The 26366-nt window shown below is 41.1% G+C and overlaps 1 protein-coding gene across 1 annotated transcript in view; it reads right to left on the reverse strand.

The window, feature by feature from the left end:
• Positions 1 to 26366, reverse strand: part of LOC114766967 (cytosolic carboxypeptidase 4-like) — a 121756-nt gene that overhangs the window by 43190 nt on the left and 52200 nt on the right. The window contains exons 12-20 of the mRNA XM_028958358.1: positions 24521 to 24747; positions 24088 to 24300; positions 18763 to 18846; positions 16505 to 16594; positions 15947 to 16095; positions 15672 to 15759; positions 14910 to 15039; positions 14355 to 14508; positions 4648 to 4828 (exon numbers count right to left, since the gene is read on the reverse strand). Of these exons, the coding sequence (XP_028814191.1) occupies positions 4648 to 4828; positions 14355 to 14508; positions 14910 to 15039; positions 15672 to 15759; positions 15947 to 16095; positions 16505 to 16594; positions 18763 to 18846; positions 24088 to 24300; positions 24521 to 24747 (1316 nt within the window). The remainder of the gene's footprint in view (positions 1 to 4647; positions 4829 to 14354; positions 14509 to 14909; positions 15040 to 15671; positions 15760 to 15946; positions 16096 to 16504; positions 16595 to 18762; positions 18847 to 24087; positions 24301 to 24520; positions 24748 to 26366) is intronic.

Here is a 26366-nt window from a genome sequence, read left to right on the forward strand (position 1 = left end):
TGTCATTGCTATCTGCCTTATTTTGAGAGGGTCAGTGTCAGCTATTTTATTCATTGCTTCGGTAAAAGCATTAAGGAGAGTCACATAAACAAAATGAAGTGAAAAATGAAAGCGAAGTGATTGTGAAACACTGCAGCACAGCACACGGTGACACAACGAAATGTGTCCTCTGTATTTAACCATTACCCTTGGTGAGCAGTGACGATGGCCACGTCCTTAACCGCTAGGCCACCACTGCCCCACTTGGGTGGCAGACTCATCTATGAACCAGAAGATCACAAAGCCACAGGTACAAACCCCCTTACTTCCATTGTGTCCATGAGCAAGACACTTAACCCTGACTGTCCCTGTCACTACTGATTGTAAGTCACTCTGGATAAGGTCTGATAAATGCTGTCAATGTGAATGTAACAGCACTTGGAAGGGACGTTTTACAAACTCAAATGAGCCTGACTGTTGCTGAAAGTAAAAGTGTGAAAAAAGAGTGTAGATGGTTAGTGGTTAATTCCGAGTCCACCTGGGATGGGAACAAGCCGATCCTAGAAAACAACAAGCACCACAGCTGGACGCTGGGACCTTATGAAGCTACATTTCTTCAGGTGATTACAAAACCCCCAGCATGGGTTTTGTTCCTTCCAGCTGGTCAAATGCACCTGCTCATGCGAGACTGCAGCAATTTGGAATGTCAAAAGGTTTTAGAGATAAATTGACGCTTGGAATAGCAGCAGACGATGCCAAAATGTTGCCGACTCACGGACAACCATTCCACGACCACAGAAAATAATGAAAGGCTGAACAAATATGCAAAACGCCTTTCATCTGAGCTGTGCAGCTGTGCACTCTAAGTACCTTGGTGGTTTGTAATGTAATGAATGGTAATGAAGTCTGACCTTTCGGACACTCTGTTTCACTTGAAACTAAAAAAAAATGCAGCTGCATGTCTCCTATATAGATGACTCTTAAATACTGAGCCATTTAGAATCAAAAATCAGCTTCATTTGTAATTCGTTGGAGCAATATTTCACTTAATTTTATCACATCTCGTGATTTCATGTTTGAATAATTTTAGCCACATACAAGTGAAAAATTGAGAAATGGTAAAATAGGCATTAAAAAGAAAACACAGAAAAAATTAAGTTGAAAATCACTTAGTTTTTGTTTTAAAAAGACAGCACAGGTAAAAAAAAATAGTTCCATAATTTCAACTGAATTGAGTTATTGTTAGATGACAGGGATATGAGTAATAGTAAAAGAAGCGAACAGCACTGTGGCTCTTGAAAATGAAAACAAAAATTTTTTTTCGGTTCCAATTTCTTTTTTTTTTACAATTTTAACTTGGATTATTGACAACACTAATTCTAAGATGACTTGACCCGACAAGGATTCTTTCTCTAATCATTTTTGGTTTTGTGATGATACCATGGGTACATAATTCTTAATACCACACTGCAATTATGAATTCACATGTGATCAGAATGTTCCATTGGACGATTCTATATGTGATGCACAGGACAGGGGGTTACTTTATCCCCATAACTAGTAGTCAGAACCATGACCAAGTGTGACATGTATGTAGTATGCCTTACAATATAAAGTTATGACAAACTTATGTGAAAAAATGAGCCAAGATTCTGTGAACTCCATAAGCATTCAGACAAAAACTATTGAACCAATGTATAATGGGTGTCAAAACTGTGCAACCCTTCAATAAAACCATGTTTATTCTATACCAATATATGCAGCTAAATGACCAAGATGATGTGAGGCACGGGACGTGATGCTGTTAAGTTTATGTTAAGTTTAAGTTGATAGCCAGTACTAAAATGTGGTGCAATTTTTTAATATTTTAATTAAGCCTGAAGAACTATTCAATATAACAATATGTAAACTAAAATTATGTTCCACATTATGAGTACACATCTTACATATTAGGACAAGTAAAGGTCCAAATATTACAGAATTGTTTTTAGCATTTAGGTTTCATTTTCAAGAGAATCGACCCACTACGATACCAATGAGGTAGATATGAGTGATGTGCTGTTTCCACAATAATAATGTTCAAATTCAAAATCAACATAGACTCAAAATATAGAACCTTACAAAGCATTAGATAAATAAGAATTCCGGGCAGGTCATTCAACGATGCAGTGAAGCTCACATCAAAGGAAAAGAACATAATGGTCACGGTCATCGACATTCATACATAATACTACACATGCCTCACATCTGTCCCCAAGAGCCCCAACCCCACACAATGGGTTTGTTTTGATTATGAGTAGCTAATGTATACCAGATGTTCATCAATTTTTGTACACTAAATTAACATGGAACATGCTTTGCTACCAGTAACACAATTATTGACGCTGACACACTCGCACATGAGTCCCCAAGAGGTTACTTAATGCAATCTTCCCCTCAGCGAAGCTCAAGGTCGGGAGCATGAATTACAATCTGCCCCCTTCACACCCCCATCCCACCTGGATTTTTGAGGGGGTTCACAGGTGAGGAACAGAAACACAAACTGACATATCTGCATAATTAGTCCTGAGAGAGGTGTGTAGTGGCCCATGCATGGCACACACAGATTTGACTTTTTTTTTTATCAGACGTTCTTATCCACAGTGCCTCAAAATCGGTAGTTACAGGGACAGTCCCCCAGTAGACACTCAGGCTTAAGTGTTTATCAGGGACACAATAACAGTAAGTGGGGTTTGAACCTTCTGGTTCATAGGCGAGTGTGTTAGCCACTAGGCTACAACCACAGTTAATTCCGAGTTAACTTATACATCATACATACACAATATATAATAATATTGTCTAATATTGAGTAGGTTCCTCCCTAAACAGTCCTGAAGCATGGACTCTGCTAAACTTTTGAAGATATTCTGTGGTAAAGCTATAAATCTTGGCCCGAGTCGGGTCAGGTCGAGCTTGAGCGGTAAATGATAGGTCAGCAAACACGAACTTCCAGCAAACATGTATGTATCCTTCCCGTTTGATTCGCTGCTTGTAAATTTGCTTGGGTGATTGGTAAGTGGTTTGCATGTTGTAAATTTGCTTTACTAAATGTTCATTTGACTTGCATTTCTCATCAACAGTCATCAGGTGATGTGTTTTAGTTCATGGGAGAGATGCGAAAATGGATGCTGAAGACGTGAAACAGAGTCTACACTCTGGCGATTATGTTTTAAACCCTGATCATTCAATTATATTTTTAGTTTATGCATTGCTGTCGGCATCGGCTGGAATGGTAACCAAAGGTGCAAATTCAAATGGCCAACACAGTTGGTTATTAGTCTTTAGGTGACTTTTAAATAATATGCAGACAGCCTGGTCAGAAGGCCTGCGATGAGAACAATGTCCTATTTTAGGTGGCCTGGTGATGTGTGTTAAGAAGAATAAGTGAAGAATCATGAAATCTCATAAGAGTGGTCATCACAAAACAATGAAATACCAACAAAGCGTAGGAGGCAATGATGCAGCTGCTGCTCCTCTCTATACTTTGGCTGGTCAAGGGATACAGTTTAGTCTTAGTTCAGGCACTAATCCAAACACATGATCACATGCAGAGCCCCTGACCTCCCTCCAGGATTCTGCTTGACCAGAACTGCCAATGCCATGAGGCTCCAGAGCTTCGACTACAATCCCCCTGATTTGGTTCAGAATTCAAAGCAGGTCCACAGCTTTTGCCATTCCAAAATCCTCTTTGATGAATAGTACTGCTAGAGGTTTCTCGCCATGGACATTTCCTGAAGAACATGTGACGGAATAAGTAACGAAATCATTTGTTTTTTAAATCATAGATTTAAACTGAAAACCTATTAACTTCTTAAAGCTACAGTCACCAACAGAGACAGACAGATCCTCATCATCCTGAATAAAACTCATTCCATTTCTGCAGCATCTACATGGGGTGTTTACGTGTGTTAAGGCTTCACTATTTATCCTTTTAGCATTTTTCATGATATTTTGAAAGTTTATTTTAGTTATTGCATGCTATTTGTTTGCTAGTAGTACCAGGACCACTGTTCAGAGGCTAGTTACATTAATCACATTTAAAAAATTAATACAACAGATCTGAGAACAGCCCTGAAAGTGGCTGGCAAGCAAATAAAACATGAACACACACAAAGAGGCAATACTCAGCAAGGTAACCAGCACTGAAGCCGAGAATAGAGAATGTAGGAAGTGACTTACATCGTTCAAATTTACATTGAGAGTGCTGTAGAGTAAACCATGTGCCAACAAACCAAAAAAAATCTTGAAAGGAATTGGAGCACAGGAGGAAAACACAACAGAACAACCGAAGAAGTGTGAGAAAAACAAGACCTGAAATGATTGAAATATTGATCCTAACCCTAAAGTTATGAAAAATATAAAATAACAGGGATTGTCCTTAAAACTACATCAAGTTTGAATAATTCATTGTAAATTAGAAACCTGAACTAACAGTGGAGAAAAACATAATGGAACAGCAGAATGAGTAACGACGGCAATCATTGGCCAAGAGAAAGTGTGAATAAGGCTGGATTCCTCTGTAAAGTTAACTTAAGCGTAGTCATGATTATGCAATAAGAAAAAAACATCCTAATATACAAACATGTCCAACATTGTGCAGCATGGAGCAGGAGGGATTTGCAAACGTACGTGCCATTGACCACACCATCTGGGTTCAACATGGGCACGATTTTGAAGACGTAGGCCTCCCTCAGGGTTTGGGCGATCGGGTCATCGCTGCACAGGAACTCCAGGCTGCCCTTCATTACCCAGCTGGCATTGCTCTCACCAGGGTGCACCCGCGCAGTCAGCACCACGCATGGGCGGTTACCTGCAGAGACGAGAGGGGGAAACGAATGTCATTATTTCCCACTTATTCATTTTAATGTGGAACATTATAGGCTTTAATATCGCCTCTACAGCACGGTCACACCACTGAAGATGATCTGAGTTCAATGGAGCGGGAGAGGAGAGGAAAGGCAAAACATACTAGATTCTTAATAGCATTACAACATGACATGGCAGGAACAGTTCAAGTCAGTTCAAGTCTATTGCTGCAGTTTCCACACCTCATAATGATTGTATTTGGTCGTGAATGTTGACCTGCACAAATGGCGAATACACCATTTATTCTCACCACTGTGCAATGAGCCTCTGTACCTTTGTATTTTTGATCAGCATCAGAACTCTGAAACCCACCTGAACACCCGACCATCCCACACTCTCAGCACTGACAGGCATGACCACGTAAAAGAGGGAGGAAGATCATCTTGGCGAGATGCGGATGAAAACGAATGTCTGTAATTGAACAATCTGAGAGCAGTGGGCGCTGATATTGAGCAGAGATGCAGGAGTGACTGGTAGAGGTGCAGGTATCTTTGATGAAAGTGTCAGTGATAAAGAAAAGATGATAAATATCACATCATCTGAGTTCATGAGCTTCAATTTGCCCCGGAGCAGTCAGCTCTGTTCTGAAAAAATTGATTTTTTCATATCCCAACGTTGGTGGGAAAAAAAGAACCTTGGCTACATAATGTCCTCCATCTTTCCTGGTGTCCTTGTCTGTTTACACACATATATGCTATCTACCTGTCTACTTGTGAACACTGGAGAGATCACATACATGACACCCTATGGCAGGAGTCTTACTCAACACCAATGAGAAAAATTCCCTCAGGACAAGAAAGAACCACTTGATAGTCATAGTATCTGGCACATGTCTGCTCGGGTCCATTCTGTTCCAATCTTCAAATTTTCCCTCATTTTTCAATCCATTCAATCTTTCTACATACATCATCAGCCATGACATATCTCACAGGCCATTAGACAGATAGCCACTTTGTGGTCCATTAGGGCAGGATGATGGCTTTGATACGATGTGATGAACTTTCCCCTGCCAGCTAGTGAGACCCACAGCAATGCATGGAAGCACCACCCTTCTTTTCCAGTGTACAGGTTTATGAGAAGCTTGTATTTTGTTCTGATATCGAATACCCATAAACATGGCTGCTCCATGGTTGTATGCTACAAATGCTGCTGTGCATCACATGTGACAATCACTTCACTTTCACTAAAGTGCGGATTTTAATTAGCATGTGTTTTTAAGTTAAGTGACATCCTTGTGAGATGCTTCATTTCTTTTGTATCTGGAATGATCTCTGAGGCTGGTTTTTCACAACTGATTTGCAGAAAACAAACAGCAATACACTACTTGCAATAAGTTAGGGATATCGTGAGAGACTTACATACATAGTGTTTGTTTTACTTCACACTTTTTTGGAATAGGGAGGCAATTGTATTGGGGTGATACACACACCTCATTTTGTGTTTTCTATGTAATGGTCTCATTGTGTACAGGTGTGCCTTGTGGCCAATACCAAAACCTTTCTCAATGTGGCATCAATTTCAACATTCTGTGGGTATAAAAAGCTGGTATTGTCAGTAAAACATTCCAAGTTCATAATTCAAACAGCTATGAACACACATTGTCACTTAACAGATGAGCAGAATCATGGTATGGTATGGACATCAATGTCCCCTGACCTGAACCCTGAAGAGCACTTCTGGGACCAGTTGAAGCAGCGACTGAATGATCGTACCCCACCCCCATGTGACCTGGCAGAACTGCTGAAGAGTGGAACGCATTGCCTCAGAACAACATCATGAGGCTGGTGAGGAGCACAAGACGTTGCTGTCAAGCCGTCATTGCGGCAAATGGTGGAAACACCCACTACTGACATTGTCAATTTTTGTGATTTGGGGCTATCCCTGTTATTGTGTACATTTTCAGGATGATAAATATTAAACTAAATAACAATATACCTAACTTATTGTGAGAAGTGTACTTTTAAGTTTGAGGTTTCCATTAATTGACATTACATGAGATGATATTCCAGTGGCATGTATTTTAGGATTCAAGATTGGTTTATTGTCAGTCTCAGGTGCAGCATATGTTGTATGTAGGAAGCGATTGGAGTCATGTGTAGGTCAGATTGGAGGTTCATCGCCCAGGAGCAGCTGAGCATACTCAGCTGGAGATGCTGCACCTGATTACGCAAAATTGATCAGGGCTTCTTAAATACTAGCAAACAGCACCCTGTGGGTCCTGCAACTTTAATGTGGACGATCCCTTACTTTGTGTTTGTTGGTTTTGTTCCTATCATTAGGACACATGTCTTGGGCATGTTTGAGTTCACTGTGTTTCCTTTTGGCCCTCATGCCGGTTTTCTTTCCCATATAATAAAATCCCAAGACGTGAAAGAATGTCGCATCCCTCCTTCGAGACACAGAAGCCAGCTAAAGAGACAGAGAAGAAGAAAGTCGGGGCGGAAGCGCGGGCGCCAGCGCATTACGTTGGTGGGCTCGCCCTGGGAATGAATCACGCCACGGCGAAATGAGCAGTAACGAGTGGGCGGCCCGGAAGAAGAAACCTGGAACTGGGCTCCCCACCGTACATGCGCTGTCATATTGAGAGCCCTGCGTCATTCCCACCCACTTCCACTAAACGGTTGCCGGAGCTTCCAGGACTGCGCTGGAGTGCAGGGGCGTTCTGGGTATATCAGCATTTTTACAAAAGTGCCGCTTTGCTGTCCACACAAATATGCAGAAAAGAGAAAGTCACTCTGAAACTTGAAAGAATGAAAACAACCGTTCTCCGTTCCCTGAAACGCTGCTTCCGTGTGGACGCATGGCCTTAAACTTCAATGGATGTCTGGAATGGATGTAGAGTATTCTTGAGTCTATACAATTTAACAGTATAAAACAATAACATAACCTTGTTTTAATTAAGTGGGATTGAGTGAAAGAAAATGTTGTTTGTGTCTGTTTTACTAGGTACTTGTACTATATTGAATGGGCTAAATAGAATTGCATTACTGAAAATAATTTTCATTGATTAAAATAGAATATATTAATGGATTACTCTGGCTTCGACTTTTAGATCCTTGTAATTGGTGGATGATTGGTGGATGATACAGGACTGATGCATTGAATGAGCTGACATTCATTCACACAGACCAATGGAATGTCCAAAAAAACGGGTCTATTTCCCCACATCTATCCTGAGATGAGAAAGAACTCTCACCACAAGGGGCGTTCTTTCAATTTTTTGTAAGTTTTATATGCAAACCTGCTCTAGTTTTAACATTTGTAGCATGTAACAATATTTGTAAAAATAACAATGCTATAGTTAAATTATGATAGTTTTATGATAGTTTTGATTTAACTATAATAAAACGAAACATTATATTAATAATGCAATAATTACATATAATTATATTAAAGATTTTTTTATTATTATTATTATATATTTATTATATTATAGTTCGCAAAACAGTTAGACAAAGTAACTATTGATGAGTAAAGTGAAATAAATGAGTTTTGTATGTTGGGGCCCAATAAATCTTACATGGGCCCAAAATTAAGAGGTTGGAGTTGAAATACATTTACAGGATTTACCAGACACCCTTATCCAGAGCGACTTACAATCAGTAGTTACAGGGACAGCCCCCCCCCCCCCCCCCCCCCGGAGCAACTTAGGGTTAAGTGTCTTGCTCAGGGACACAATTGAAGTAAGCTACTACCAAAAATATATTTTGTCCCTTTTAGCAATATTTTGGTTCAGGTAATGTTCAAGAAGATGTACTACAAATTGGCTATTTCTAATCATTTCGAAAGTCCATTTCAGATGGCTGATGGCTGTACTTTTGGTAGTAGGGTGGTAGTAGCCTAGTGGGTAACACACTCGCCTATGAACCAGAAGACCCGGGTTCGAATCCCACTTACTACCATTGTGTCCCTGAGCAAGACGCTTAACCCTAAATTGCTCCAGGGAGACTGTCCCTGTAACTACTGATTGTAAGTCGCTCTGGATAAGGGCGTCTGATAAATGCTGTAAATGTACTTTTTATGTAGGGGTAAATGAAATTTCTTCTTGAGTTCCAACTTCATTTTCTCAGACTCATACATATATGCTCATTCCTACACCTTTGCAGTAATCTGAGATGTCTAATGTCAATGTAATTTTTGTTGGGTTTTTTCAATAGTGCTGGAATGTTATACATGTTTACAGACCTTCATGTTGCTTTCTTGACACTTTCACTGTGTCAAGAAAAAAAAACTAAACTGCCAAGATCTGCAGTGACTCTGTATTGACCATAAATAATGCATGTGCTGCTGTTTACACCAGCAAGTGTGTGTGTTCCACAGACACTGGACAAACCACAGTGTGTTTGGTGCAGTCGGCAGCAAAAAAATAAAAAAATAATAAAAAACACATGTACCTAAATTTCAAACAGTGCTCACGCCCACAGACTGCTGCTGGCTAAAGCTTCATGCTGAAAAGGATCTAACCTGATAATTAACAGTCCAAAACACACTTGAGTTGGAGCCCTTTTAATTAATACAAAAACGGATATTAAAGCTGAAATTTCTAAGCTTTGCAGGGCATATTCATCTCCTAATCTTGAACAGGCCATTCTGATTTGTACTAATTAGACATGATTTGCATATGCAGGATAGCATTACAGAGACAGCTTTTGGTTTTAGCTCAAGGTTGTCCTGCAATATGCAGGGCTACGGTTAAAGACCACACTGACGTTCCTCAGTGTTCTTCTGCAGGGAGGGTTGGTCCTGTCTCCAATTTTCTAACTGTCCAGTCCAATGTGCTACTGGCTTGAACTGCATTCACCTCATATGCTTTTGAGTTCTAAAGTTCTATGTCCTGAAAAAGGCATATTTTGTGTCCTAAATTATTTAGACGTGTTTGCTGCGGCACATTTACCTGGGAATACATCAACGTACCAATGTTAAGATTATATAATTATAAATACCAATTATAAGAATCCATACAGTAATGGGGTGAATGGGGTGGGGTGGTGGTGGTACTCTGGATGGGGTGGTGGTGGCTTAGCAGATAATGATTCGGACCTGTAATCAGAAGGTTGTGGATTAACTATTAACTGTGACTATTAACTAACTAAAGGGTAGGCCAAGTAAAATAAAAAAAATGTCAGTAAGCTTTACTAAAATTGCTGTGATTTTGTCAGTACGTGAAAGGAAAAAAACTGTTAAAGGGCAGAGTTGAAAGTGGGGGCTGGACTTTCAAGATGGCATATGAGAACAATGACCGGTCCACTATGGTCAGGATGGTGTTGAAACCCTCAGTGACAAAATCCGGTGACAAAATCCAAGGCCAGGTTGTTCCAGGGACAGCGAGGGACCAGAAGAGGGTGAAGGCGTCCAACCGGTGGTGTGGTGGTGATCTTTGCTCTGGCGCACACATCACAGGCATCCATGTTGGACCGGACGTCGCTGGTCATGGAAGGCCACCAGAATGCCCGGTGGATGAAGAACAGGGTCCGCAGAGAGGGTGGAGGAGTAGCCCATTGCATTGGTGTTTTGTTGGCCAGGGTCCTGAATTCTGCTGTAAAGTATATGACTGAAGAGGAACCCTGACACAGATGATATAATGGTGAGAAGACATCCTCCACGCCATCTGGATGGCTGACGGTTGCTTTGAGTTCGGCTACGAAGGCCTGGTAGATGGGTCCCCGCCCATTCCGCAGCTTGTCCGGTCAGGAGCGAGAGGAGAAGGGTGATCGGGAGGAAAGGTGCTGGGCTGGAGCTCAAAGAAAAAGGAGAGAGTGTTTAGCAAACCATTGCGGTTCGCCTCGGTGCCATTCAAATGCTCAGGGAGAGCCAGCTGGGCCCCGTAAAAGAAGGAGAAGAAGCCACACAGCCGCGATTGGGTAACCTGCCGGGACAAGGCAGCGAACTTCGCAGGGTTTAATTTGGCTCTGTCATTCTGTCACGGAGGAATAAGTGTCGGTGAGGACAAAATGTCCAGCATGGAGTGACGCAACAGAGGCAGGTGAGTCTTCACCAGTGTACTATACGAGTGTGAGCCTCGTGCTGCACACCCCTGACTGTGGACGCTTGTGTTACTGGGTTTAGACAGAAAACTGGATGAGAGCAGGATGGAGACAGGAACAGGTAAAATAAATCGAGCTTACTTCAATATACACTCGCTCACTTGGTCACATCATCCAATCACATGGCTTCTCCTATCACTCTTATGCTGATGACACCCAGCTCTATCTGTCATTCCCACCAGAAGATGCTACTATAGCAACAAAAATTTCGGCCTGCCTCTCAGACATATTGGCATGGATGTCTGAGCGACACCTCCAACTCAACCTATCCAAAACCGAGATTCTGATCTTTCCGGGCAACAATTCTCCTCAGCAAAACCTTTCAATTCAAATTGGATCGCTATTGTTAACACCCACGGCATCTGCAAAAAGCCTTGGGGTTTGGATAGATAACAAACTGAGTTTGAACCATCATGTTGCTGCGATCTCCAGATCCTGCAGGTTCACTCTCTACAACATTCGCAAGATTCGGCCTTTTCTCTCACAACAGGCTACGCAGCTCCTTGTCCAGGCAATGGTCATCTCCAAACTCGACTACTGTAACTCTCTCCTGGCTGGAGCCTCTGCAGTCACCATAAAACCACTCCAGATGATCCAAAATATGGCAGCCCGTCTCATTTTCAATCAGCCAAAATACACCCATGTTACACCTCTTCTTACCTCCCTCCACTGGCTCCCGGTAGCTGCTCGCATTGAGTTCAAATCCTTGATGCTGCCTACAGGGCTGTAAATGGAACTGCGCCCTCCTACATCAACACACTACTACCTAGCTACACCCCTGCACAGAAGCTACAATACTACCTCCTACATCAACACACTACTACCTAGCTACACTCCTGCACGCTCTCTCAGATCGGCAAACGAAAGGAGACTAAAAATTCCTTCTTCACGGGGTCTCCGATTCCAATCATGTCTGTTCTCCGTTGTTGTCCCTGGCTGGTGGAACAACCTGCCCTCCTCCACACGACTAGCCGAGACTATCACCACTTTTAAGAAGAAGGTGAAAACCCTCTTATTCCAAAAATATTACAGACAAATTTAACACATACACATGCATACACATTGAACAAACAAATACAAAATGTATAAATACATTATAATTTTTCTTAGTCTAGCACCCAACACTCTCCGAGCATGCTCTTCAATGACAAGTCTAAGCCTTATCAGGGCTCTTAGTTTGTATACTTGATATTCTATAGAAATCGAACGAGAATTGCTGGTGTCTTCCCATTGTAAGTCGCTTTGGATAAAAGCGTCTGCCAAATAAAGTAAAGTAAAGTAAAGTACTTGAAGTTGACGTTGAGAAGAGCAGCGTTGTGTCATGACCAAGAACAATGACAAAGCGATGCGATGTCATTTCCGCCAGCCTATATCTGGGACACGTCACCTGCATTCCCCGGGGCAAATGAACAGTGTCACGTGACACTGCTTCCTCAAAGCCTCCCCCTGTTGGGCAGCTCCGTTCTAAAGTTGTTATCGGGCCTGAAAAGTTATGCCCAACCCGGCCCAAGCCCGACAGAATCTGACCCGAGTACATATAGGTACTATACAACCAGAATTTCATGTTTGCTGACCGCTCATTTACCATGCATCCTTGACCCAACCCGACCCGAGATTTAGCGTTCTACTGCCTACCGAGAATCTTGCACCATTTTACTTTGTACATTAATTATTTTTTAATGCTTTCTGTCTCATTGTTGTCTACATGTTTTTTTTTTTATTAAATGTTATTTTTGGGGGCAGTACTCGGGGCAGTGGTGGCCTAGCGGTTAAGGAAGCAGCCCCAAAATCTGAAGGTTGCCGGTTCGAACCCTGATGCGCCAAGGTGCCACTGAGCAAAGCACTGTCCTTACACACTGCTCCCCGGTGCCTGTCATGGCTGCCCATTGCTCACCAAGTTTGATGGTTAAAAGCAGAGGACACATTTCGTTGTGTCACCGTGTGCTGTGCTGCAGTGTTTCACAATGACAATCACTTCACTTTCACTTCACAATGCACTTGTTATTTTGAGGATGCAGGTGCATGGTGAATTCAGAAATAACCCTAACTGTGGTGGACAGACTGGCAAAATGGCTGTGGAGAGGTTCTCAGCTCAGTGCAGAGGGCAGCATTGGAGGAAATATACAGTACATCCATATAACCATGGAAATCATTCAGATCTGCACATCTCGAGTAGCTCTCCAACACACACATGCATAAACAAACACTCCAACAGGAAGTAGATGAAAGGCCTTTTCTGGGATTTAACAGCTGGAGGTGAGAGCCAGTGAGCTCCCGCTTTCTCAGCCAGTTTTATCTGCCTGCGCTGCTTCTCTCCCGGTCTGAGGAATGTGTAGGAGTGTCGAATGGCTGGCGTGTGTGGGCTCTCTCTAAAGAGAGAAAGAGGCAGCTCTGTTCAAACCCGCCCACTCTCTTCCTGTCTGACACATTGCCTGTGCCAAGAAGGGGATATGTAGAGAGGGTCACTGACATGGTGGCTGCTGAGATAATCAGGAGGTGTGAATATCTTCCCACTGCCTTATTTTGGCTAGTTTTACTCTTGCCTCCATCAAAGGGGTTATTTTTAGGAACATAGAGCCTGGAGAAACCCAGGGAAGCACAAAGACATCACATGTATCACTTTATAAAAGCTCAGTAGGTTCAGTTGGTGGTGAACATGAGATCTGGTCCTCACTGACTGTCCCTTGAAGAACAGACAAATGTAGATATGTTCTCCACAAAGGTAGAGACATCACAACACATCATAACATAAGGTAAAACAATATAGACAGTGATATGAAGTGGGTGGAAAGCTTTATGTTCCCAGGGAAAAGAAGGCCTCCACACTGCCTCACCCATCAATTTCATCAAGGATTCTACAAGGTGTGAGTTTAGCTCAAATTTAGGACATAACAGGATATTTCATTTGAAACAATTGCTCTTGGTCAGATGTTCAGATGTAAAATATCCTCACTAGCTGTGTCTTTTGACTGTAGTACGGACAGAGGATAACTGTAAATAATAAATAATATTCATAACAGGAATACCATTTAAATAGTCATATGCTGCTGTTTGGAGGTTGTAAAGAATGAAAAGTTTGAGAACCAGCCAAGTCTTGCTGATGTAAATAACAGGTATACGTGAGGGAACTCCACAACCTTAGTGGTACAATGCATGGTAACACACACAAAATTGTAAATGGAGTGTGACTAGCCTCTCAGTGGAGACAGTGTGAGGACACAGGGAGCAGTAAACAGGTAGACAAATCAGTTTGGCCGTCCAGGGCACCATATGCTGTCAAGACTCAGAGGACGAAGCAGCTGCCTCTACTACATATTCATCAGAAGAGGAGAGGAGGTGGTGGAAGGAGGCTAACAGAGGTCTGAATCTGTCTCACGAGAGACTCGGCATTAAGACATAGACACACAGTCACACACAAAGACTTACGAAACTGGTGCAGGTCCTTCCAGTTGCGTGAGGGGGGGCTAGCAGTGATGGTGACAAAGGGGCAGGAGTTTCCCCCCAGCGTTGGGCACAGGCTCTGGCGCCTGAAGAACACCTTACGCGGGTCCACCGAGCGCTGCAGCAGCTGCAGATGGGCCTGGTCAACAGACACGAGCATACATAGAATATGACTCCACATGCGCGCACACACACACACACACACACACACACACACACAAACACACACAGACACTCACTTTAAGATATACAGTGGCATGCATAGACTTGGACACCCTCGTTTAAGTGAGGAGATCATCAAGGACAAAAGAAAGTTAATGATGACACATTTCTTATTTTTATAACCACTTGACCTAACATGATAACTGTGAACAAAGTCATAACTCAATAAGATAATTAAGCTCTTTATCCTCGAGAGCAAAATATCTCATTTGCAACTCTGTACCTCTAATTGTACAAAATAAAAGCAATACTCACTTACACTATACGCACACACACTGGCACACACACACGCGCGCGCACACACACACTGTGAGGCACCTGTAAGGCAGAGTAAGAGTAGGGGTAGTGGTAGGCCAGGTAGCAGACATCTTCATCGTGTTTGAAAGTCACAGTGAAGGTCAGTGTGTACAAAGAAGATCCCTTTCTACAGCTGGGGTGGAAGTTGTTCCTGAGGGGTCAAGGGGGCATACAAAAGCATCACTTTCATACAAAACCATGGTTACAGACAGGATGTCAGGGCTCTCAACCCAATAATATAAAACTCCATTACTCCCGACAAACACTGAGTGGATTAAAACAGTCCGGTTCTGATATAAAATCATGTTGGATGTGTGACGTCCTGTGTACAGTACAGTACTCAAGTAGTCATGGAAACAGGATTAAGATAAGGTATTAACTATGTAAAAAAAAAGTTCCCTATCACATGAAAAATGAGTTACATGAGATCCTTCCTCGTAACTTGGGACAACTCTCCTACATCTTTATACCGTATTTTGAAGCAATTTTAAATCCCAGCGTGTAGAGGATATAGAAAGCAGGTTCAATAATGTGGCGAGATGTTACTGTCCTGACCATAGTGCTGTGGTGAAAGGTCACCACTGACACTGTACTGAGGGGGTGTAGTTACCATAGTGACTGTAGAGAGAAGCTACTCTAGAGAATGCAGTGAGTATCATAGCATTGTGAGGGTCTAGATAATGTGGTGAAATACTGAGTTGATTTTGGGCCAGCGTGAGAAGGGACAGCTGTTTTACAAGGTGACAAGGACCCTAAAGCACTGCAGATGCTCTCATAACTGACCTGTAGTAACAGATCTCAGTGCCAGATCTGACCCAGTGGGGCCTACCCTCCAGTGCCTCCCTCACAGAGTACATGACAGGCTGCATCCCTGACAAAGAAAGGCAACAATAGGGACATTCTCATCCCAATCATGGTTCTAATCCTACAAATAGTGTCAATATTAAGTTCCCATAATAAAATATTGATTTCCCAATAAGCATGTTTTAGGATGGGATATAAAGATTCCACCTTTTGATGGATCAGCATATCGGAATTATTATCTCCTTCCTGCTTACCGTAGTTGAACTGACTGTTGACCTTCTCACAGTTGATGATGTTAAAGCGATATGGGACATTAGCCACCATCCCACTGACCTCAAAGTAGAACCACTGATGATGCTGGGACGTGTTAACATCAGCATTCAAAATGAGATCATACTCATGTCTGTAGAAGGAAAGAGTTCATATATACATACAGAAAGAGAGAGAGAGAGAGAGAGAGAGAGAGAGAAATTCGATGCGACAAATGACACATATATCAATATTATATTTTTCATAGTGTTTTCATGCTTTTTATGAATACACCCAAATATTAAGATGGCTCAAATTGAGGGAGACAGAATGGAGGGTTCACTTCCTGCGAGCCAGTGGGACTTCAGTTCTATATTCATGGACAGTTTGTAATCCAAAGCTCTATTTTGAAAGAGCACAATGAGAGACACCCTGCTGCGCTAGTCGCTTTAAGATAAAACATGAAAAGGAGGTGCACTGTTTGACTGAAGATACCATCACCGCGTGAGCCCTGAGGCTGCCTGGTCCGATGAAAGAGAGATGGAGAGGAGGGGCAGTCATACCTGCGGATGTGCATCACTTTGCGAAGATTTCCGCACTCAAACTTAGAGAAGAAACGTAGAGAGTCCTGCTGATCGGATGGGCTCTGATAACTGAGAAAGAGTAGGAGTAAATACTTCATGATTCATTTCAGGACATTTCAAGGATATGGTGTAATCAACATTGTGTATTAGCTGGCAACAAATCATTTTTAGATATTAAATCCATTTAGTGTATCTGACACTGTTTGCCCAGTGTCCCTAAAGATGAGCTTCATCCATTAAATGTAAGCTAATGTTTATCATATCCTCTTCACTTTTAATTACATTTAACATTATAATAAGAAAATGAGCAATGTTGAGAATGTTAGAGGATGTGTTATATCATGACACCACTGTTTAAAAATGTAGTAATTTACAAAAAAAGAGAGGCAACCTGGACCTGGAGAAATAGGGGGAAGAGAGAAAGGCCCAGAAACTGGAGGAGAGAAAAAGCCACAGAAGCTGGGCGGAGAACTCCCAAGACCCCGAATGTAAGAGAAAAGGAAGAGAATGTAGTATTCGTGCTCCCGCCAGGGAAACAATGAGAAATGCCTTTGCAATTTGATGTTTAGGAACATTGCTCCACAATCTTTTTACATGCTCTTTCACAGACTGGAGAGCCCATCTTTACCTCTGAGATTTTGCCTTTCTAAATAATCCCTTTCATAGCTAATCATATTACAGACATGCTATCAATTAACTTAATTTATTGCTAGATGCTCTATCAGCTGAACCTTTTTAAACTCTCTTGCTTTTTCAGTAGTTAGTTGCACCCGTGCCAATTTCCTTGGGACCTGTCGCAGGCTGATTAAAATGAACTCAATTAGTGTAAAAAGGTGTACAATTTCCCAGTTTAAACATTTGTTCTTATCCCTGTCCTGTACTGAATAGAATATTTACTTCTGTGATTTGAAAATCTTTTCGTTAAGATCCAAACTTTTCCAGAACATAAACATGCAAGACCATGAAGACTGATACCCTTTCCAGAGCAAGGATACTTAAAGCTGTTAGAGAGATGGTGAAACCTAATAGACCTGTCATGTTTTAATAGAACCCCTTTGCTCTGGAGCACATAATCTCACTGAGAAAAAAAATCACCCTCCCAGCTCAAACACTGCACTGACTGCCAAATATATTTGGTTTGAGAGATACTGATGTGGACTGAACTTCTAAGCCTGAACACCAGGAATAAAACATGGAGTATCTGTTATACCTTAACTGTGTAGGAGAAGCCTCAAGAAATGTTCTTTCATTCTTTGTATATTTTCAGTGCTTTTTAGTGAATGGTGTATTATTAACAAAATATGGTTGGCGAAATTCATTTCTCTAATCTATGGAAAAAGGCAAGTAATATTTACAGAATGTTTCAGAGAATATGAGATACAAATCACACATTAACAAGAAAAAGATATATATGAACATCTATGAGACATTGTTGTGAATCAAACCAACAAAATTAAACATTTTCCTTTTTAACATTGGCATCTATGATGTAATGAAGAGTGCTACTGTTATTTTGACAGTTTTGAAGACCTGCCGTCATGACATCAGGAGAGGGGACATCTGGTGTGGGGTCTTGTAGCTTTTCTTGGAATAAATAGAAACCATTAATAATAATAACCACAATAAAAGTGGTCTTAAATGAGAGCTCCAACACTGAAAACCTTGGAAACTGTATGACTTTACTGTCATAAGAGAATGTCACACTTTTTGCACATTTATTTTAAATGCACTGTGGCATATTGCAGCCGAATGGGTTGGTGAATTAGCATAGTGCCCACCAACAGTGGGTATCTGTGACTATGACTGCTAATTGTGTCACTATTACTGACTCAAGTTCGCCTTGATAAAGGGCAGGGGACGACCAGTACATTAGGGTTAACAGGGCATGCTCCATACACAGACAGATACACAGACAGCAGTGATTCAGGGTGTGGAGGATCAACTGTGCAAATTGCAAATATGACTGCTCATTTTAAACCTCTCATTCTGTAGCAAAGAAATCACATGAAATCTAGGAAATGTCCATTTAACAAATTAAGGAACACAATTGTATGTGCAAGAACAAAAGAAGCAAACTTATTTTGCCCCACTTATGTCCTACATTACAGTATGATATGTTTATGTTATGTGTGAATTGCGCATTTTAAATACGTAAAGTCACTAGTCTGTTCATTTACACACCTTTAAAGGGTTAAAATGAGCAGAAATAGGTTTCTGATATGGGAAACATATCTCACCTGGGATCGTCCAAGTCAAAAATAACTTTATTAATGACATCCTGGGGGCACAGAAATCGCTGGATGTCTTCTAAGACTTTCTTTCTGTAAGAAACAAAAAAGGTCACAAGTCAACTGGCTAAACTCAAAATACCAGTAATGGCAGTGGTGGCCTAGCGGTTAAGGAAGCGGCCCCGTAATCAGAAGGTTGCTGGTTCGAATCCCGATCACTGAGCAAAGCACCGTCCCCACACACTGCTCCCCGGGCGCCTGTCATGGCTGCCCACTGCTCACTCAGGGTGATGGGTTAAATGCAGAGGACAAATTGCACTGTGTGCTGTGCTGCTGTGTATCACGTGTGACAATCACTTCACTTTCACTTTCATAATTCAGTATCCATATTTGATCATTAATTATGTTTGGGAGTCGAGTTGAATGGGGTTTGTAGTCTGGATTCACATTAGATATCATGGTATCATTGATAAGGTTAATGTTGGACACAATAACAAAGCCATGTTTTCTGAACTGCAATGGTAGAACATTGAGAGCAACAAGCTGCTTGGAGTTCATCTCCATATCCTGACTCTGGAGCAACACAGTGGCGTAGAACCTCTTGTCTCATTGGTCTTCATGTGACTTTTCACACATGAAGTCAGTGGCCACTGATTTGTATTAGAGTCTAATGATGCCAACATGAAGAGCAAGCCCTCAGTCTTTATTTAGCTGTAATTGACATTTAACGCAGTCAAAATTGTTCACTGATCATTGTTTTAGACAAAGAAAGTAAAAATAAATATTATTCAAATTAAAAAATATATTATTCAAATATTTGTTTTTCTGCTCAATAGAGATTTGCCCTTCATCAGTTATGTGTGAGACTGTCACTCACTGACTTTTTGAACATACAAATACATGCTATAACTGGCCAAGTGACATCCCAGCTAAATGACAACATTCAATCACCAAATGGCCTCATCCATTTTAAGGTTGATATATCAGCACTACCAACAATCTCATGTAACAAAAGCTTGGGAATGGGCTGAAGGACCAGACTCCAGTATATATATATCCAGTATATACCTGAAGAATGAAGTATAATGTCACACTAGAAGCAGGAAGTAGTGGTCTCACAGACCTGATACAGTGGATATGGAACATATTCACACCCCTTCAATTTTTCACTCTTTGTTATATGACAGAAAAACACAAAGCTGTTGACATGTTTGCAGATTTATTACCAAAGAAAAACTGAAAGTTTTGAGAAAGTGTTGAGAGCTGCTGTTGTCCCTTTCCTTACCCCATAGGACACCACTGCCACCACCAATGGAGGGTGTTATTAAAATGATCTATTTAGATTTCATTTGTGTGCTTCCTTTTTCAGGTTAATTTGGAGAACTTTATCCTTGAACAGTTTCAGACCAGGCTTTTCATTTTCTTGAGCACCTACCTCCGCAGATTTCTGGAGGCAACTGTATTAATCTATACAGCCTAGACTGTTTCTAAATAAAATTGTATTTTTATTTTCCTTTATGATATGATATGACTCATAGCCGCTAAATGCAGAAATCCTTCCTACCTGGAGCTATCAGATTGTATAACTCGTCCTTGCTCTGTAGGAGATTTTTTCAGGGCTATTCAAACACAAATGTTTTTTCACTCAGACGTGCAATAATACTCACCTGGATGTCTTTGAATGTCTGTTTCACCCCCCTGCACACGCTGCTGCTGCTACTCCCTCTCACTTGTACCCATGGCATAATCATTATGTCACTTAGCACTATCTCGGGCATTTCACTGGATATAGTAATATCACTATTGTTATTGAGCCTTAAGCTATTTTTGATATTTTTGGTCTATTGTACTTTGTAAATATAATTTATTCCTCTTGTTCCTCCTACTGCACTGACAAAATAATTTCCCTCTGGATAAAATCTAAAATAATTGTGCTTTTACATAAACATCACAACATTGTAATGAAATATGTAGACATGTTTATGCTAATATAAATGTAAATATGACTCTCAAATGAGTTTGTGGTCGCAACTCACAGGAGACAAAATCCCCACCTAACAAAACCACAGGAAATTCTGTGTTTTTTTTTTTTACAATATATATCGTAGCCACTTGGACCATATTTATTTCCCAATCCCTTCATTGGTTTGCCTAGCGGGTAAGGAAACAGACCCGTAATTGGAAGGTCTGGGGTTCGAATCCTGAACAGTTAAGGTGCCTCTGAGGTCCCCTTAATGAAGGTACCGTCCCCACACACTGCTCCCCGAGCGCCTTTTATGGCTGCCTACTGCTCACTAAGGGTGATGAGTTAAATGCGGAGGACACATTTTGTTGAGTCACCGTATGCTGCAGTGTTTCACAATGACATCACTTCACTCCACTTTCATTGAAATATGGAGGCAATTTCTTCTCCTAAGCCCACACGACAAATTAAATGAACATCAGATCTGAATGGGAAAATAACATGCTGGAGTAGGATGATATATAATGGGAAATGTTCTGAACATCTAAAGACACCCCGAAAATCGGTGAAAAATGATTAGCCAATTTTGCCCAGGTATCATTATACCCCCCACCCCCCCGCACTACTTAACTGAATATGCAATTTTTTAAAGTCTGATTAAAAAGTTTTCGATTAATTTAAGACAAAATGACAAAACATGTACAATGACAGAAAACTGATTTTATGCTAGAGGGTAATACATTATGCAGAAAAGTCTAATAGCAGGACTTAAGATTGCATATCTGCACAGAGATCACACAACATGGTCACAAATCTCTCCTTCCCTATATCATCTATATACAATAAATAACATGTTATAAGAACAAATAAAACAGTTTAAATATGTACATCATTAATAAAAAGAAATTGAAAATATTTTCAGCACAGACCCCACATACATCTCACTTTGTATGACGTGTAAAAGACAAAACCGGGTTACCGACTGAGTAAATCAGGGTCATGCATCTAGGGGGGGGTGGTGAAAGAATTTTATAACTCACAGAACTCTTTATTACCTACAATAAACATTAATTAAATGACAGAAAAAATATAGGTGGTGTAAATAACAACTCACTTACATGTATTCATATCAATATTGAATTAATTTTCCAAGCTATGTTTTCATCCTCATACTACAGCATTAAACAATTATGTCAGCATTTGTTTTATTATTCTTTTATTTATTGAACTATGTGGGGTTCTCAATTTTGTTACAAAGATTATACTAGAAAGTATTCACTTTTTCCACAAAAAGTGGAGGCTTTGAAGTACTTTGTGGTGGTGCTGTATGTTTTAATTTTTTGACATTAAGATCATGAAAAACATGACTAACAATACGATTAGTAAAAAGTGTCCCTCTCTACCAATGAACTGCCTACATTAAATAATGATAAGAGGATTCTGCTACTACTGTGCAAATTTATTTCATAAACTTTTCATAATGTTCTACTCCAAGGACATTACAGCTTAGTTATTGCCTACACAGTTCCCAAACGATGTAAAGTGGATTTCAGAATTGCCACTGGTGGTCTTCCACTTTCTCAGAGAAAAAAAATGACATTTTTTGCCAAGGGAGTGACACTAAATAGAACCGTCATAGACTTATCTTGCCTCCAAGCATGCACAATGAGCTGTGAAATGTGGGAAATAAATGTCAATTCTCTCCAATCTCACTTTCGCACATTGGCAAGTTCTTAGAGAGGAAAAAAACACAAGTGTTCAATCAAGAGTCTGCAGCATAATTACAGAGGGACTGTGAAGAAAGGTTTAATAAAAGCACAACCTTTTGGTTGCAAATAGTATGATTTCAGCAAAAGAAAAGAATGAAAAAAGAAGTCCAGTGAAGACGAGAAGTTCTGCGGTGGCTGCGATGGTCAAAAAGAAAGATGTCAGTATGACACATTTCATTGTAAAAAGTATTTTACTAAATATTTACTGTACAAATCAATGGCATAATTTTTTCACCTTACAACAACAAAACGCTATTTCAGCCTTTTATAACAATTATCATATTATTATTATTATTATTATTATTATTAAGACAACTTTAGAAATCAGCATAAATATGCTGAAATCATCATTATGATCCCTATGATGAACCCTACTTAACGCTTGCTGAAAAATATGAAATTGAAATATCAATGTTGTTTTTGATCTGCCTGTGACATTCTAGCTGTGAAAAATTCACACTCCAACACAAATGACAGCAGCATTTTACAGGAAATATCTCCTCTGAGCCGCCTCGTCGAACACACTGGTCATATTCATTCGAAAGGTCCTCCTTTCTTCACCAGATTCTCATGTTTCATGCGGTTTAATGAGGGACACTGTCTGCTCTGTCTGCTGTAGCTTTTGATAAGAAGCCTGCCGTGTCACTGCACTGTTTTGGCTGAGCACAGATTGAGCGATGCAAGTAGACGGGCGGGCGTGCATCTCATTTACTCGGCCTGCCGCGTGGTGATGTTGTGATAATGGATCTTCTGTTGCACCGTGAGCTGCAGCCGCTCTGAATTGTATGCGCTGAGAGCAGCCAGAAAATGCTTTAATATGGCTGCGTATCAGCTGTAAACTGTGAACCCGTGGCACACACAACATGGCCTCAACACTGAGGTTTGAACAGTTCTAAGCTAAATGATTCCTGCTCACTACCAGACAAGCTGGTGAAATTGCAGCAAAAAGGATTTATTGCCTTATGCTGGGATAAAACTGTCCATGGGTTCAACATACCAGCCTGGACAATGTCTCAGTTGGAGTATCCTACACGAGGTGAAGTCAGTACAAATCCACCGGGTATTAGAACAGCAGATAACAGAAAAATCTTTTATCAAAACTATTCCATTTGGGCATGAGGCCCTAATATTTCAAAAGGTCCAGCTACAGCTACAATCGTCATTGTTGGGTACACAGACATCATTTTTACACGGATTAATTCATGTTTTTTTCACCTTCTGTTTAAGCTTCTGAACACTCACCCAATGACTAAAAGAAAGGTTGCTTTGACAAGCAGCAAATATCACATTTTGTAAATTACCTTGATTTTTTTTATGCAAATGTATTGGCTTTGTAAATGTAATAAATTTCTCAGTTTTTTATTTGTAGTGTAAAATGTTCAGGAAACACAGCTGATTTTTTTTTTTTAAGTCAGCCTGCTTCAGTGTGTGCTACAGTATCATTTATTTTTTTGCATTACCATTTCCACCACAAGGGGAAAAAAAGTAATGTGATTCTGAAATGCTCTCCCTGGAAACTTGTTATCTTTTCACAATTGGGATAGCAACTGGGTGGTTGCTATGGTCACTGTCAAACCAGGAAGTTATTCCATGCACGGGTACCTTTGGATGTTGGGTCTTCGGGGGGCCATGGGTTCCAGGCCAGGGGGTGGCAGGTGCCCCCAGAAGTCAGGGAATGCCAGGATTGAGTAGCCAGCGACTGACTGGGTTTGGGCAGCTGCTGCGGAGTAGAGGCGGGGATCATGGTGAGGGATAGAGGCTCCATACCTTTCCAACAGGCGATCCACCATGCTGCGCTGACCTTCCTGCTGACACCTACACCAAAGCACAAACTGAGCAAAACAGTGCGACACAGATGTAAAAAAAACTCTTTTATCTCTTCTCTTTATATGTTTAATCCAAATTTGTTGGTGATTATGTAAAGATTAACATTTATTAATTACACCAACAGAAGGATGACCTTTACATTTAAAACACACAATCACCCCCTCAGAAGAAGGATGAAGCCACCACAAAAAAAGTTGGTTAAAGTTACCTGAGGTAGTGACTGTGAAACTCGTGAGCATTCAGATCTTTCTCCTCTTCGCCACAGGGTGTCATTTTCTGCAAGTTCGTCTGCAAGTCTGAAGACGCTGAGGGCTGCTGGGACTTTCGCCGGCTTCGCACTGACCTGCTCATCTTTGCCCAAGAACTGTTCTCCAGACCTCCATTAAGAAGATCCTCATCAGAACTGTCTTCCACTTCTGAAGCCAAGTCCAGTTCCTGGAACAGAAACATTTGTCCAGGCCGCTCAATTCACATATTATTCCAGTTCAGAAAGAGCATTTGTTGATCTCACAGAGCATGTATTGAACACATCTAACACAGGCAACACATGGTTTTCTACCAGTTAGATGCTGCATTCTTACAATTTCCCAAGAAAAATAGGAGTGAACATTAACATGAAATCAAGCCTTGCTTGAAAATCAACAACAGCCATTCTAGCCATAAAATCGTCGCTACTATGATGATATTGAGTGGTAGTATCTGTTTCTGTCATATTCCTGGTTATCTTGGCCATAGTGTTAAACAGGAATCTGGGATTATTTTTCTTCTTGTCTATTCGATCGAGCCGCATTAAGAGCCTTCCTATAGTTAAGGAGGTTCTCCTTTCCCGATATTCGGAATACGTTCAATTTACTTCGACGCCATTTAAGTTCCAATTTCCGGGCGGGCTTCTTAAGTGAGCGCATGCAGTAACTATACTAAGGTATAACATTTTTATCCCTTACTATCTTCCTTTTGAGGGGAGTACTACTCTAGACATTTGGTCGAGCTCAGCGGGGTCTGTCGGTGAGTAGATCAGCGTTGATAATCTGGTAGGATATTAATAAACCTCTGCGCTGTACTTGATGTAATTGTCCGTTAGTCTCTATAATGAGGGGAGTTGAGTATATTGTGTCTAAGGCATTTACATTTACAGCTGTAAAATGGGACGTTGCAGGGCCATGGAGGTTCATCACCTCCGTTTTCCATATCTTTGTCAAATGGCAGGAGGTGTGAAATGCCAGCCATGTGTTTTGCGAAACCCCGCCCTGCCTTTGTCTGCCCCAGACAGGAGACACCGGAGGCGTGACAAGACAGAAACAACAAATTCTGATTGGTCTGTGACAACTTCCTGTGGGTCAAATGTTTAAAGGAATGTTCACTTGTGGTCTCAGCAGTTTTTCATCTTCTTTTCCATCGGGAACGGGGCCTTCCAGCTCCTGAGTCATTTCTCTCTGCCTATTTTTCAGGTGATGTCTCTGAAGCTGGGTTCAGGCTTTTCTGTCTTTTCTCTATCTTTTCCTCCTGTCTTTCATTTTGGTTTTCTCTGTAACTTGGTACTTTTACACACAATATTTACATGTAACTGCAGTAATAATTTACTGGTGTTAATAAATTTTAATTTAATTTAAAGTGAAGTGATTGTCACATGTGATACACAGCAGCACAGCACACAGTGCACACAGTGAAATTTGTCCTCTGCATTTAACCATCACCCCTGGTGAGCAGTGGGCAGCCATGACCGGCGCCCGGGGAGCAGTGTGTGGGGACGGTGCTTTGCTCAGTGGCACCTCAGTGGCACCTTGGCGGATCGGGATTCGAACCGGCAACCTTCTGATTACAGGGCCGGTTCCTTAACCGCTAGGCCACCACTGCCCCATTAGAATCTGTTCATTCTTTTAACCTCTATTGTGCCCTGCCTCTTTCAGCCAGGTAACATCAGGTTGGAGTAGTGATAATACAGTGCTTTTGTGTGTAGAGAGAGAGAGTTCTTATAACCACTCTCCACAGTTTTACACAGCATTTATCAGACGCCCTTATCCAGAGCGACTTTAAAGCGATAAAAAAATTATCTG

The sequence above is a fragment of the Denticeps clupeoides genome, chromosome 17 (assembly GCF_900700375.1).
Source record: "Denticeps clupeoides chromosome 17, fDenClu1.1, whole genome shotgun sequence".
NCBI lineage: Eukaryota > Metazoa > Chordata > Actinopteri > Clupeiformes > Denticipitidae > Denticeps > Denticeps clupeoides.